The sequence below is a fragment of the Pongo abelii genome, chromosome 8 (assembly GCF_028885655.2).
Source record: "Pongo abelii isolate AG06213 chromosome 8, NHGRI_mPonAbe1-v2.0_pri, whole genome shotgun sequence".
Taxonomy (NCBI): Eukaryota; Metazoa; Chordata; class Mammalia; order Primates; family Hominidae; genus Pongo; species Pongo abelii.
In genome coordinates this window covers 128550615-128566685 of record NC_071993.2, presented here as the reverse complement: position 1 = coordinate 128566685, position 16071 = coordinate 128550615, and the positions used below count along the sequence as shown (strand labels likewise).

Genomic DNA, 16071 nt, shown 5'->3' with positions numbered 1-16071 from the left:
GACATGGCATGGTTCCAAAGCCACTTACTGGAGGCCACACGCAGTTAAGGACCCAGAATAGGTTTCAACATGGAGGTAGATGAAGCTGTTAAGCACGGTCCCCTTGTGAGGGCTTTGCTTCCAAAAATGGAGGGCTTATTCTTGAAGGTGGAGAATGAAGAACCAGGCAAAGGGTCCGGCCCTGGCTTTCCCACACCCATCCCCTCACAATGGGGAGTCATGGGCTTGTGAGAGACCTGCTTGCCTGAAGGAAGGGGCAAAAGAGAACTGTTGATTACATCGTTACTGATGTACTGGGTTCATCTGTGCTCAGCGCTGGGCCGATTGAGATGAACACACAGTGCCTGGACTCCAGCAGCTTTCATTTGTGTGTGTACATGTGCGTGTGTGTGTGTGTGAGTGTGTGAGTGTTGGGGTGGGGGTTGGGGACTGGAGACAGAGAAGTGAAAAAACACCATGGTGTATACAGCAATGCAATTAGGTAATAGGGTATTTGAGCCTTATACAATTTATAAAATCCTTACTATTTTTAGCTCAAATCACACTAATTTTACTTTTTTAACTGAATCCCAAACCCAGTTAACCCTCAAAGTGTTAAACCTGAGCAGTTTGTTTTTTGTTTTTGTTTTTGAGACAGGGTCTCACTCTGTCACCTGGCTGGAGTGCAGTGGCGTGATCTTGGCTCACTGTAGCCTTGGCCTCCTGGGTTCAAGTGATTCTCCCACCTCAGCCTCCTGAGTTGCTGGGACTACAGGCATGTACCACCACACCTGGCTATTTTTTGGTAGAGACGGGGTTTTACCATGTTGGCCAGGCTGGTCTTGAACTCCTGACCTCAAGTGATCTGCCCACCTCAGCCTCCCAAAGTGCTGGGATTACAGGCATGAGCCACTGCGCCTGGCCCTGAGCAGATTTTTTTGTTTTTTGTTGAGACAGAGTCTAGCTCTTTCGCCAAGGCTGGAGTTCAGTGGCGCTATCTTGGCTCACTGCAGCCTCCGCCTCCCGGGTTCTAGCGATTCTTCTGCCTCAGCCTCCCGAGTAGTTGGGACTATAGGCGCTTGCCACCACGCCCGGCTAATTTTTTGTGTTTTTAGTAGAGATGGGGTTTCACTGTGTTAGCCAGGGTGGTCTCCATCTCCTGACCTTGGGATCCACCTGCCTCAGCCTCCCAAAGTGCTGGGATTACAGGTGTGAACCACCACGCCCAGCCTGAGCAGTTTTTTTAGTGAAGCCCCAGCTTCCCCACCTGTAAAATGGGTATAACACTATGCATGTCATAGGTTGCCGCAGGAATTCGATGTCATCAGCCATACTGGGCACAGGGCATATTGTCTACATCGTAGGGATGTTGGTCTTCCCTCCCGTAGTGACCCACTGACCTTCACCTATGGAACACCAAACTGTCCCAGGGCCCTAATTGTGTAAAATGGTCAGCTCTCTGTGCTGGAGAACAGCTCACATTCCTGTGGATGACGGGGATTTGGCTTGCCTGTGATTACTTTCTTTTTCTCGGGTGTGGGTTCCAAGTCTCCTCTTACTCAACCCAGAGGCTGGGGTTTGATGTTTCCTAACCCCTGGGATGAGGGATGGCCACACTAGACTCTGGCTTTTGCTGAGAAGATGGTGGAGGGAGCCGTCAGCAGTGTCTCTGTGCAAGCTGAGCCCCAGTGCATGGTTGGAGCCCAGTGCGTGGGAAGCACATTCTTCTGACCACACAGCTTGCCAGACGCACAGAGCGCGTGTCGGCAGGAGCACACCACCGGGAGAGTTTGGCCTGGGGCTTGGAAGTTCAATTTGAAGAGGCCTCCAAAACTGGGAACAGGGCTGCAACCCCAGACGAATCTCCAGGCAGCTTCTGTGAGCTCTCACGTTTCCTGCTTCCAACCTGGCCAGGGATTGCAAGCTTGCGTGGCTTTCCTGCTTTCCCGCTTCTGGGCTTAGGCTACACGGGGGGCCCAGAAGTGTGTGAACACAAGGAATAGCTGCGGGTCGGGGTGGAATCAAACAGTTCCTTATTTATATTTCAGGGATCACTTAGCTTGCCCCTTTTTTAATTGTCCATTTCGTGAAGTGCCTAAGATCGGCCCCATTTCAGCCTTGTTGAATGGACTGATAAGACTTTCTGCTTCGTATGATAGTTAACCTTTGCCAGTAACCAGTGTAAAAGCCTTCGGTGGTGATATTTGCTTCTTTATGTCTTATCTCTTCCCAAAATAGAAGGTGATGATTGGGGACCCTAATTACCTTGTATTCTGTGGAAATCTTGCCATATGAAAGTGTAACAAAAATGCAGCAGCTCACAATAGCGTATCATTTGTAGAAAGGAAAAATCATAGGCCGGGCGTGGTGGCTCACGCCTATAATCCCAGTACTTTGGGAGGCCGAGGCGGGTGGATCGCTTGAGGTCAGGAGTTTGAGACCAGCCTGACCAACATGGTGAAACCCCATCTTTACCAAAAATACAAAATTAGCCTGGTGTGGTGGCGGGCACCTGCAATCCCAGCTACTTGGGAGGCTGAGGGCAGGAGAATCACTTGAACCTGGAAGGCAGAGGTTGCACTGAGCCAAGATCGTGCCACTGCACTCCAGCCTGGGAAACAAGAGTGAAACTCCGTCGTCTCAAAAAAAAAAAAAAAAGGAAGGAAAAGTCGTAATAGCTAGATCTTTCTGAGACCCAAGAGTTAGTGTCAAGACAATAAATTAGCTGTTCTGTAGTAATTATTTAATGTTTCATTGTTTAGATTCAGTGTATGTGGCACATTCAGTCCGAGGCCAGGTGTTAGGAGAAACTGGACTGAGAATGTGGATGGACGGGCATTGGCTGTGGTAAAGGCCAAGAAAGGACATGACTAGTCATTTCAGGAACCTTAGTCATGGGACATGGAGGAGGTACAACAGGGCTAAGTTTGGAAGCGTAGAGACCCGCTAGACGGGCAGTGTGGAAGTCTCAGGGGGAGGGGGCAGACAGTGAAGACGGCCTGGACTCAGGGATTAGCAGTGGGAAAGGCATGGTATGGACACATGGGAAGGCATTTTGGAGTTGAAATCAACAGGACTTGGGAGGAATGTGTAAAGAATACCGGTGTATAGCTCTCCGATTAAGAGAGACAAAGCATTGGAGGAGTTGAAACCTTGAATTTGAGATGTCAAGGGAATATCAGTGGGCAGGTGTCCCACAGACAGTTGAAAATGAGAACATGGGTCTCAGGAGGAAGGTCAGGATGGAGGTACGAACTTGCGCATGTTTTGTATGTGTTTAGAATTAATGCCGTGAGGATATATGGAAATACATAATGGAACAATTCCTCTATTTGAAGGGACAGAAAAAGAGAAGAGCCAGCCAGAGATTCTGAGAGGGCAGGGAGAGACAGAGAGCCAGCTGAGGGAAGGGGACGGGATAAAACTAAACAGAGGGGCCGGGTGCAGTAGCTCACACCTGTAATCCTAGCACTTTGGGAGGCCGAGGCGGGTGGCTCACCTGAGGTCAGGAGTTCGAGACCAGCCTGACCGACATGGTGAAACCCCATCTCTACTAAAAATACAAAATATTAGCCGGGTGTGGTGGCAGGCACCTCTAATCTCAGCTACTCGGGAGGCTGGGACAGGAGAATCTCTTGAACCCAGGAGGCGGAGGTTGCAGTGAGCCGAGATCGCACCATTGCACTCCAGCCTGGGTGACAAGAATAAGACTCCATGTTAAAACAAAAAACAAAAAAAAACCTAAACAGAGGGACCGTTTTAAAAAACAAGCAAGAAATCAGTAGCATCTGACGCCACAGAGGAGGAACAACTGAGGAGTTGGAGGACGTCATTTGCGTCTAACAATTCAGAGGTTCTTCATAAGCTTCAGGAGAGGCAAGAGTAGAACACAGATTAGAATGTTTGAGAAGTGACGGGGAGTGAAGGAGACGCGATGTTGGATTTTAATCAACGCTTCTGAAAATTCAGGTGTGAAGGGCAGGAGAGCAAGTGTTGAGAGAAAAGATTTTAGGATGATTAGATACAGATCTATAAGCAGCTGAAAGGAAGACACCGGTGTGGCTGGACAACTGGAGATAGAAGAGAATATGGTTATTTAGTCTACCTTCGCTCTTCAGAATGATCATTCTGTTTATTTGTAATTCCAAAACAAATATATGTCGTATTCGAGGCTCTCGGATGATCCCAGTTGACCTGTCTTCTTAATCTTAGAGCCACACTGCGTTTTCTTTTCTTTTCTTTTTTTTTTTTTTTTGAGACGGAGTCTTACTCTTACTCTGTCACCCAGGCTGGAGTGCAATGGCGTGATCTCAGCTCACTGCAACCTCTGTCTCCCGGGTTCAAGTGATTCTTGTGCCTCAGCCTCCTGAGTAGCTGGGACTACAGGTACACACCACCACACTCGGCTAATTTTTGTAGTTTTAGCAGAGATGGGGTTTTGCCATGTTGGCCAGGCTGGTCTCGAACTCCTGACCTCAAGTGATCCGCCCACTTTGACCTCCCAAAGTGCTGGTATTACAGGCATGAGCCACCACACCCGGCCACACTGTATTTCTTATAGTATACCACAACTGGTTTTTAACATCAGCTATATTTCTATCTGCATTTTAAGAAATGAACATATTTCCTTTTTGTTCTGGCGGTGTTTTGAAATTAGTTATTTCTCTTGCTTCTTTCTTGATTTCAGTGTATTCATCGAGATTTAGCAGCCAGAAATGTTTTGGTAACAGAAAACAATGTGATGAAAATAGCAGACTTTGGACTTGCCAGAGATATCAACAATATAGACTATTACAAAAAGACCACCAATGTAAGTCGATGGCAGCAACACAGTGGGCAGGGGCGGGGGTGGGACTCAGAATGTTCCAGGAAGAAAGGCCGTCAATGTTGAGAGCTGGGTGGGATGGATGGGGACCCATTCCCCTGCCCTGATTCCCGTTCTTTTGCCTTACTATTCACAAACTTTCAATATGCAAATTTAGCCTCTATTTATGTCAATTTTAGTAAATGTGAAACACTTATATACAGAATAATCAGCAGCCGCTAGGATTTTCTTATGGTTCTCATCAAGAACTTTCATAGCAAAAACTATAGCTTGGAAGTTACTGGTTTAATTTTTGCCTAATAACTGGTCAAGGAGCATCTGTGTGCTAGGGAGATAAAAGATAGAATCCAAGGAGATGGCATTTTATTAATGGCCCAAACCTGTGCATCTCACACATTGTGTATGGTCCTCATTGGGACTGATTTCTGCTCTATTGACTGACTAGTAAAAACCATGAGAATATCAGCTTTTAAACAGGGCATAGCCCTATTGAGCCTGCTAAGATAAATTCTTTTAAATATATTTAGTTTTTACATTTTCCTCTACATTTGCAGGGGCGACTTCCAGTCAAGTGGATGGCTCCAGAAGCCCTGTTTGATAGAGTATACACTCATCAGAGTGATGTGTGAGTAACTCTCTTTTCTCTGGCTTCTTCCTGGGCTTGAGCTGCAAAAATACTGTACGTACTTCACCTTTCTTCCTTCTTTAGTGGCTGCTGCATTTCACACATTCGTAGAAGGTGCAGGAGCTGGCCTTAGAAAGGACGGATTTTATGGTAGGCTGATAACCAATGCTCTGTTACTAATCTGCCTGGCTTCAAAGAGCACAGGAGGTGGAACCGCTGACCTCCCCCTGCCAGAGCGGAAGTCCTTCCCTTGAGCATGTTCATGGATGTGCAAGTACAAAGCAGTTATCTAATTCGCCAAGCTCTTGGCATGTTCTTCACTCCATTAAAGGAGTAATCCTGGAGCTTTTCCCACTTAAGAGTAGTTTGTCATATTTCCCTTTAACCCAGATTTGTCCTTAAAGAGTGGAGCTGAGTGAGATGTGGTCCAGGCTGGGGACCTCCACAGGGTCTACTGTCTATGTTTATCCCTCAACAAAAAGGTCTGATCTTGCTTTGGCATCCTTGATAGCATTCTAGAAACACAGTAGAATATTTCTATTATGATATACTGACAAAACCAATGGGGTCAGGCTCCAACTGATATTTTAGATTTGAAAATTCAGTTGAAGGCTGGGTGCAGTGACTCATACCTGTAATCAATCCCAGCACTTTGGGAGGCCAAGGCGGGTGGATCACGAGGTCAGGAGATCACGGCCATCCTGGCCAACATGGTGAAACCCCGTCTCTACTAAAACTACAAAAATTAGCTGGGCGTAGTGATGTGTGTCTGTAATCTCTGCTACTTGGGAGGCTGAGGCAGGAGAATCACTTGAACCTGGGAGTCAGAGGTTGCAGTGAGCTGAGATTGTGCCACTGCACTCCAGCCTGGCAACAGAGCGAGACTCTTGTCTGGGGAAAAAAAAAAAAAATCACTTGAACTATTTTTTATTTGTATGAGCAGGAAGAGTTCTGGGTAGGCATTAATTCTGTGCTACCATAGTTGGTCCTCTCAACAATCCTAAAAAAAGAAGACATGACGATCCCATTTTTGCTGTGAGCAACTGAGGCACAGAGGCTGTTCTGCCTGTCCTGTGCTGCTGCTTTTGCTCTGTAGAAAACTGCGGAGTGAAACTCACCACCATCGAGTACAGAAGGTTATTTCCAGAGTGACCATGACATAGCTAAACCTGGCTCTCTCAGCTTGCTCATCCCAGAGATTGAGCCTCCTGAACTTGGCACAGGAAGTCCACATCTCTAAAGAGTCAAGTGTAAAATTGTGGCCTGTGAGATGTGTTCAGTTTTGTTGTGTGCAACTCATCTGGGGCATGTGATTCCTCATCCTAACCCCAGCCCTGTGCTGATTGCCTTTGCAGTCTTAGTGAGTTCCAGAGCCTCTGTGCAGCAGATGTTCCACCGGCCACAGAGGGCAGCTGTGATCCTGCGGAGCTGGCTTGCTGGCCTTATTCTATCAACTGCCCATCCTAGTAGATCACAACCCTTGGGTCAGGCACATAGGGAGTTGGAAAGGAACGTAAAGGCTTTGAAACTGAGAAGCTGAGATCCTTGCATTGCTAACACCACATTTAAGACAAGCAGCTCTATTCCAGAGTGATGGCAGTTTGCCTTTTTGTCTATTGATGGAAAATTCCGTCAGCACATCCCTGTGTCATCATCATTTGGGGATGCTCTTGCAGGGCAGGAAAGAGCACATAGGATGAACTGCAGGAGGGCCCATTTGTCTTTGAACTTCAGAAGTGAGGAGGTGTTTATGTCTCAGCTGGGCATGTTTAGGTTTTGGCAACGCGGATGGGTTAGTAATGCCGTGCTTTCTCCTTTTGTTGCAGCTGGTCCTTCGGGGTGTTAATGTGGGAGATCTTCACTTTAGGGGGCTCGCCCTACCCAGGGATTCCCGTGGAGGAACTTTTTAAGCTGCTGAAGGAAGGACACAGAATGGATAAACCAGCCAACTGCACCAACGAACTGTAAGGGCTGTTGTCTTTCCTGCTGGTACCACAGTGGACTTGCCACACCAGTAATACCTCTCCTGATGTATCTCATTTTTGAAGGCCCCTGGTTTCCTAAACATGCTCTAAGAAGAATGGCTGAAGCTCTCTGGGCTCAATCCAGAACTGGGATACATAGCAACACCGACAACCATTACTTGTCTGAGAGGAAGAACATTATTCTGAGTATGGAGAGGGCTTTGGATCAGAGGGTGTCTGGCTGCCTGGCTGAGGGCTCCTGACTTTGCAGAGCCAGCGGGAGTGGTCTTCCTGGGCCACTGTGCTGCGCCTTCTGCAGTCTCCCGTGGAGTGACAGGAAGACTCACGGGTCAGGAAACAAGCTAGAAAGCTGCGGGGCCGCCCTGCAGGGTGTAGGATTAAGGAACCAACACAACCTTTCCCTGATGGTTGTGCCTGGCCCCCGCCTGGCCCCATCGTGGCCAGTGGAGAATCGGTGTTTCCGGAACTTCTTGAACCATTGAAAATTGCCATTACAGATTGACGCCAACCACATTTCCTCAGAGTGAAGGAACTCGTGTTTGGTTACCTAGGTCTCACTTGTGTTTTAGTGCAGAGAATTAAAAATGTGTCCAGGCGCTCTCCTTAGAGTACCAGATCTGCCTATAAAACCATGAGCTGGTTTCTAGCAAAACCTGCCTCACACTTTAAGTGGAGTTATGTTGTGTTTGTGACGTGTGCCTGGTGCAGTAGAATCAGTGCTTTGAAAGGAGTCTCTCTGCCTCCTGCCTCAACCCCTCCAGGATTAACTAAGAAGAGTGATTGTCCCAGAAACTGCGGTCTATTGTGTATCATTTCATGGGGATTTTATATCAGTAATCCCGGGAGTGCTTTCGGTGTACCGTGGATGTCTGATGAATGGCCACATTTTATAGCATATTATATAAAGGCACTTATTGTGCTCTTTGTCATTCCTATTGTTTTTTTTTTTTTTTTTTTTTTTTTTAATGTAGAGGATCTGTTGAAACCCATAATCAAGATAAGACCTGGGAAGCTAAGCCTATCTAAGAGTTAATCAGGAAGTTAGTGTGCAGCCCAGTGGTGGCAGATTAATTCATCAAAAACTTGAAGTTGTAGTTTTCAAATTTTATTTTATTTTTTTTTAACTCAGGAAGCTTTGTCAACTAGAATCATTAAGACCCAAAGCACTGGGCAGATAAATAGTACAGCTGCTTTGGTGCAGGGCAGGGTGTCAGGGGAGGGAAGACTGGAGACCAGCCCATAGAAATACGCGTTTTCCTTCAGCCTCCAAAGCATCTTTAGGGTGTGATGCCGTTGTGAGATGTCACTGTGGCCCAGGGATACCAGGGAAAACACATAGATGTATCTTTCTTGATGGCTTAGATGCCTTTCTAACATGTTTTGGGTTACGTGCTGTTTTTGTAAGTCAAAGTGCCTTTTGGAGGAACTGGCAGGGAAGCTTTTGGGAAAGTGATTCACGACCTCCTAATCTAGTTGCTTGGAAAGTTCTGATGCATTTTCCTAATTTACAACACATCCCCATATTGCCTATTAAAACTAACTATAACCACGTACCCAGTGCATATGAAATTAATTCAAGGAAATCCATTTTTCCCAGGTACATGATGATGAGGGACTGTTGGCATGCAGTGCCCTCCCAGAGACCAACGTTCAAGCAGTTGGTAGAAGACTTGGATCGAATTCTCACTCTCACAACCAATGAGGTAAGAACCTCCTTCCAAGAAGCCCCTTGTCCTTGGTTGTCTTGTGAGACATGCGTAGCATTTTACACACACACTCCCCTGTTGGCTGTTGGTTGGAGTCTGTGGTCTTGTTTATTCTTTTTCCATAGGGTCAGATAGTTCAACTATGGGTTCCTCTCAAATCATGATTTTTCTCAGAACTTCATTTTGTGAGTTCTGACTCATGAAACCAAAGACAGAGGGACGTCCCCGAGGCCGCCCTCAGTGTAGCTGCTGGTGGAGCAGTCCGGGGCGTGTGGGAGAGTGGGAAGGGGAAGCAGTATTCACTTGCATTTTTGTGTGCATGGGAAAAAGCTTGGATTCCTGTGCAAGTTTGGTTCTGTGCTTTGGTCATTCGTGGGTGAACTGATAACGTTCGTCATCATTTGCTTGATGGAATACAATGAAGTTTTGCAACACCAGCTTCTGTTAACCACAGTACTATCCTATGTGATCCTGTCGGTAATGCTATATGCCTTGCAGCCTCTTTCTAAGTGTATGTAAACGTACACTGTTTTCTACAATGAGCAACTTACATGATTTTTACATAAAAACATGTACCTTTTGTTAAAATATTTATTTTCCCTAAAATATTTATGCTCTCGCCTGTAATCCCAGCATTTTGGGAAGCCGAGGAGGGCAGATCACCTGAGGTCAGGAGTTCGAGACCAGCCTGGCCAACATGGCGAAACCCTGTCTCTACTAAAAGTACAAAGATTAGTTGGATGTGGTGGTGTGTGCCTGTAATCCCAGCTACTTAGGAGGCGAGGTAGGGGAATCGCTTGAACCCAGGAGGTGAAGGTTGCAGTGACTGAGATTGCGCCATTGCGCTCCAGTCTGGGAGACAGAGCGAGACTTCATCTCACAATAATAATAATAATAATAATTTATGATCTTTGCCAACAAAATAAACACTCGTCTGTCTCTCATTGTGCAAATTTAGCCATGTCAGTGGCTCCTTCAATATGCAGAGAGAGTGCTTTTTATAATTATGGAAAGCATATGCTCTGAGCAGAAAAGATGATAAACCCATCAAGTCTAGTCAAATCTTAAGATAGAGAAATTGTTAATGAATGTATTTTGAGATATTTAATGAGGATGCACAATAGTGTTCTTTTACACAGGAAACTAACTCCAAACCATGCAATTGTCTCAACAAGAAAAAAGTTAAGGTTCCCCAAATATTTTAGAAGGAAAATAATACATTTAATTTCTGATTTAGAAAATAGTTTTAGAGTGATTTTTTAAAAAATAATAATCAAATGTAGTGATATGAAGTCTTAGCTCAGCAGGTTTATCTTATGCGTCTGACTGTGGCGTGTGCTGGATAGAGGAAGAGATTGCACTTAAATGAATACAGCTGACCTTCAGAAGTCGAAAGGAACGGTTCAAGGGGGAAAAGAAACCAACTTTCTTCTTCTGCCAAAATTGTTGTTTCTAGTATAAGTTCCTTTAACTGTAGACTTGGAATCTACTGATATCCCTATTTTTTTCCTATCAGATCTGAAAGTTTATGGCTTCATTTAGAAACTGGGAAAAGTTGGCCAGGCGCAGTGGCTCACGCCTGTAATCCCAGCACTTTGGGAGGCCGAGGCAGGCGGATCATGAGGTCAGGAGTTCCAGACCAGCCTGGCCAACATGGTGAAACCCTGTCTCTACTAAAGATATAAAAAATTAGCTGGGTGTGTTGGTGTGCGCCTGTAAAACCAGCTACTCTGGGAGGCTGAGGCAGGAGAGTCACTTGAACCGGGGAGGCGGAGGTTGCAGTGAGCCGAGATCATGCCATTGCATTCCAGCCTGGGCGACAGAGCGAGACTCTGTCTCAAAAAAAAAAAGAAACTGGGAAAAGCACTAAAGTTCTATTTTAATGATCTCATGTCTATGCTCAAAGTGATTTATTTATATATTTACATGTAGAGTGGGTCCGTTCATACTGAAATTTGTATCTAGTACCCTAAAATAAAAAAGCAGAATGCCATATTGTCTGGCGGATATAAAAATCGAAGTTTCTTTCCTTCTGAAAATCATTACCATATGCTCAAGAAAAATGGTTCCATTTAGGACAAAATTTCATTTTTATCATTGTAAGCAAAAAGTTCTCTTTTGATGTGGTGGGCGTGTTTGTTTCCAGTTGTGTGGTTAATGCTGATGTTGTTGCAACTGACACATTCCCCTTCTGGGATGGGGACTCTTTCTTTTGCCAACCCTGGTGATGAATTATAGGGTTTTTGTGTGTGTGTGTGTGTGTGTGTGTGTGTGTGTGTGTGTGTGTGTGTGTGTCTTTAAAAATGTCTAGTTGCCAACATTCCATGGGCTCTTTTCTGATAACACTGAGGCTGTTTGTGCTGTGGTCTGCACTTTTTGCCCCCTCTCAGCAAAACCACATGTCATAGAATAGTTGTTGGCTTCTGGATGTGTGAGCAGAACTGCCCCACTGTGCCAGCCCAGTGGAGGCAGAGAGACCCACAAGCTCCCAATTTAGAAAGCTTTTCATAGCTTCAGAACAGGGGTCAGCAACTGCTTTCTGTAAAGGGCCAGGGAGTAAATATTTTCAGCTTCGCTGGCCCTGTGGTCTCTGTCGCAACTTTGCCACTGTAGCCTCAAAGTAGCCACAGACAATATGTAAATAGATGTGTTCTAGTAGATGTATTCTAGTCTGTCTTCTAGTAAAATTTTATGGATCCTGAAATTGGATTTTATATAATTGTATATAAATTTTATTCATTTTAATCCTATATTATTCTTCTTTTGATTTTTTTTTTCAACCACTTACCAATGTTAAAGACCATCTTTAGCCCTCAGGCCATACAAAGCCGTCTATGGGCACCCAAGTCGGAGGAAGTATCACCCTGGGGTGATCCAGAGGGCTTTTTGCAGCACCAGCACTGGATGCCTTGGGGGAGCAGAGGACACTTTCTGAATCTCAAACCTTCAAAACTTTGAAACTTAACCTGTATTTTCCTAAAGTTTCCTTTAACAGCGCATTATGGATTTAACATACACGAATATATCTAAGCCTTTTTTGAACCTGTTTACATTTTCAACTCAGAGAACTTCTGAGAGTAATCAGTTACATCTGTTAAATTACCCGCCGAATGAAGAAGTATTCCCCTTCAATTATCCCAGAAACTACAATAGTAAAATGTAATTCAGAAAATAAATATTCATGGTCTCAACTACTTGAAGGGGGTCTGGGGACCCACAACGTGTTACCGGTTTTCATTTTGCTGGGGCTCGCATTTGAAGCAAGGGCTCTAGTGAGGAGGTGGTGTAGACTCAGCGGGTCATTTAGGTCCGTGTGAAGTCGAGTTGCCTGCCCAGCACCTATAGCTCAACTAGGTTTTATTGTTCTCTACCTGCCAATAGTTGATTTATGATGGATTCCAAGAGAAAAGCTAAGGGCAGCCTGGAGTATATCAGACGTGGTCTCAGGGAGGTCTTCGTGGAAGTCAGGTGGGCTGGGTCTCTGTTCACCTTCTAGGGGTCTCCTGTCCTGTCCTGCGTCCAATACCCACATCTCAAGAGCTTGTGTTTGAAATAAAACTCTTCTCTTCCCTTCTTTCAGGAATACTTGGACCTCAGTCAGCCTCTCGAACCGTATTCACCTTGTTATCCCGACCCAAGATGAAATAAAACGTCTCTCTTCCCTTCTTTCAGGAATACTTGGACCTCAGCCAACCTCTCGAACAGTATTCACCTAGTTACCCTGACACAAGAAGTTCTTGTTCTTCAGGAGATGATTCTGTTTTTTCTCCAGACCCCATGCCTTACGAACCATGCCTTCCTCAGTATCCACACATAAACGGCAGTGTTAAAACATGAATGACTGTGTCTGCCTGTCCCCAAACAGGACAGCACTGGGAACCTAGCTACACTGAGCAGGGAGACCATGCCTCCCAGAGCTTGTTGTCTCCGCTTGTATATATGGATCAGAGGAGTAAATAATTGGAAAAGTAATCAGCATACGTGTAAAGATTTATACAGTTGAAAACTTGTAATCTTCACCAGGAGGAGAAGAAGGTTTCTGGAGCAGTGGACTGCCACAAGCCACCACGTAACCCCTCTCACCTGCCGCGCATACTGGCTGTGGACCAGTAGGACTCAAGGTGGACATGCGTTCTGCCTTCCTTGTTAATTTTGTAATAATTGGAGAAGATTTATGTCAGCACACACTTACAGAGCACAAATGCAGTATATAGGTGCTGGATGTATGTAAATATATTCAAATTATGTATAAATATATATTATATATTTACAAGGAATTATTTTTTGTATTGATTTTAAATGGATGTCCCAATGCACCTAGGAAATTGGTCTCTCTTTTTTTAATAGTTATTTGCTAAATGCTGTTCTTACACAGAATTTCTTAATTTTCACCGAGCAGAGGTGGAAAAATACTTTTGCTTTCAGGGAAAATGGTATAACATTAATTTATTAATGAATTGGTAATATACAAAACAATTAATCATTTATAGTTTTTTTTGTAATTTAAGTGGCATTTCTATGCAGGCAGCACAGCAGACTAGTTAATCTATTGCTTGGACTTAACTAGTTATCAGATCCTTTGAAAAGAGAATATTTACAATATATGACTAATTTGGGGAAAATGAAGTTTTGATTTATTTGTGTTTAAATGCTGCTGTCAGACGGTTGTTCTTAGACCTCCTAAATGCCCCATATTAAAAGAACTCATTCATAGGAAGGTGTTTCATTTTGGTGTGCAACCCTGTCATTTCATCAACGCAACGTCTAACTGGACTTCCCAAGACAAATGGTACCAGCGTCCTCTTAAAAGATGCCTTAATCCATTCCTTGAGGACAGACCTCAGTTGAAATGATAGCAGAATGTGCTTCTCTCTGGCAGCTGGCCTTCTGCTTCTGAGTTGCACATTAATCAGATTAGCCTGTATTCTCTTCAGTGAATTTTGATAATGGCTTCCAGACTCTTTGGCGTTAGAGACGCCTCTTAGGATCTTCAAGTCCCATCATAGAAAATTGAAACACAGAGTTGTTCTGCTGATAGTTTTGGGGATATGTCCGTATTTTTAAGGGATTGCTTTCATCTAATTCTGGCAGGACCTCACCAAAAGATCCAGCCTCATACCTACATCAGACAAAATATCGCCGTTGTTCCTTCTGTACTAAAGTATTGTGTTTTGCTTTGGAAACACCCACTCACTTTGCAATAGCCGTGCAAGATGAATGCAGATTACACTGATCTTATGTGTTACAAAATTGGAGAAAGTATTTAATAAAACCTGTTAATTTTTATACTGACAATAAAAATGTTTCTACAGATATTAATGTTAACAAGACAAAATAAATGTCACGCAACTTATTTTTTTAATACTCGTGTCTTACCAAATGGTTTCCTGTGCTTGAAGGTGCTGACTGAGTGCTGTTGTGAAGGCAGGAAGGGCAGGGCTGCCAAGGGTCTTATGTGCTACGCACGGGGGTGACTTGCCAGAGGGGTTGACTGAGACCAACAGTACCTGTGACAGGTTGAGTTGATCCAGTGGAAAATCTGAATCGGTTGGTTGGAGCCCTGGCTCGGTTGCTTACTGGCGCCTCAATGGAATCATCGTTCCTTTCTGAGCCCTACCAGTTCCCCAGAGGAGCAAACAAAGAGCCACATGGTAGAGAGCTTTGCAAACTGGGAGGTGACCTAAGGATGACAGGTTTTGAGTAGGGAAGACGTTCAGAACATCTGAATCCTGGGGACTTAAAAACCTTTTAGGCTGTTTTCTTCATGATGTATGGAGAGAAGGATTTGCTTCAAATTTTCCAAAAGAAAACTTGGACAAATTTGTGAATAATCATTTATTTTCATACCACCAACTATCTGAAGAGGGAAATGGAGTTTTGCCTGTCAGTTAACAAATGCAAATCTATGACTCTTAAGGGTCTGTTATATCTACCTGCCAGCCTCATCAGCATCAGGAAAGGGAATTGAACACAGACCAACTTCTCCTGCACTTCAGCCAGGCTCTTAGAACCTTACAGGGCCATTGGTAAAGAGTGTTGTCTTTGGGGTCTTCTCTGTGTTTGAGGCCATTCATGGTGGAGCAAGGTGTCACCAGCCATCAGGGGAGTAGCCTAGGGTCCTGGTTCTGCATTTCCCAAACCTCTGTCCTTCTGTTTCTTACAGGATAACAGCGTTCTTGGGAATGTGATTTTAAAAATAAGGTGCATGAAAGCCACTTAAGAAAATTGTCACCTGTTAGACACAAGTGTACAGGGTGATGTTCTGTACCCCTGGGGACATTTCCACGGTGAGATGTCCTTGGCAAGGGTGAGGATGGACTTGCTGGGGTCTACGCTGTTTCCTCTGTGCAGCTCTCTGGTGCATATGCTGTACTTTAGACACTGAAAGGCAGTTTATAGCCTTGACAGTGTAGATTATAATGGCAGTAAGAACTGCTGTATTTCTTGCCTGTTTCATGGAGATGGGTGGGCAAGAATCCTAATTGGTCTTTTGGCCATTTTGATTTTAGAATTATTTTTAAAGAGACACTTGTCATGAAGGGCAAGAAGGCAGTGTGGTCCATGAGAATGACAGGTAATACAGTACCTTTTTTTTTTTTTTTTTTTTTTTTTTGAGACCTGTCCCAAATGAGCATACACAGGCAGGATTTGATAAGAATCCTGGAGCTTATGGCTCTCCTCCCCCAAGAACCTAAGGAGAGCGTCGGAAATTAGTTGAAACCACATGTGATGGTCACCTAATCATGAGATGAGTTCATTTGTGAAGAACCAAAAGATCGCAGGCATCTTGGATGTGTAGTGCCCGGTCTGCTGTTCCTAACTGGGAAAGGCATATCCAAGAGGCTGCCTCAAAACGTCTAGCTGATGGTAGCCTCTGGCAGGATGGGGAGCCAGAGAAAGCGGGTGTAAGAGTAGCATCTTCACGGGAGTTCTGTGCATTCCCAGGGGATG

At 44.7% G+C, this 16071-nt stretch overlaps 1 protein-coding gene across 9 annotated transcripts in view; it reads left to right on the top strand.

Moving 5' to 3' along the window:
* FGFR2 (fibroblast growth factor receptor 2) overlaps positions 1-14482 on the top strand; it is a 119485-nt gene extending 105003 nt beyond the window's left edge. For 6 of the 9 annotated variants that reach the window (XM_054521367.2, XM_054521366.2, XM_024252941.3 and 3 more), the window contains 5 exons: positions 4667-4789; positions 5359-5429; positions 7256-7393; positions 9012-9117; positions 12793-14471. In XM_054521367.2, the coding sequence (XP_054377342.1) occupies positions 4667-4789; positions 5359-5429; positions 7256-7393; positions 9012-9117; positions 12793-12957 (603 nt within the window). In that variant the 3' untranslated portion in view covers positions 12958-14471. 9 annotated transcript variants of the gene reach the window in all.
* The last annotated feature ends 1589 nt before the right edge of the window (positions 14483-16071 follow it).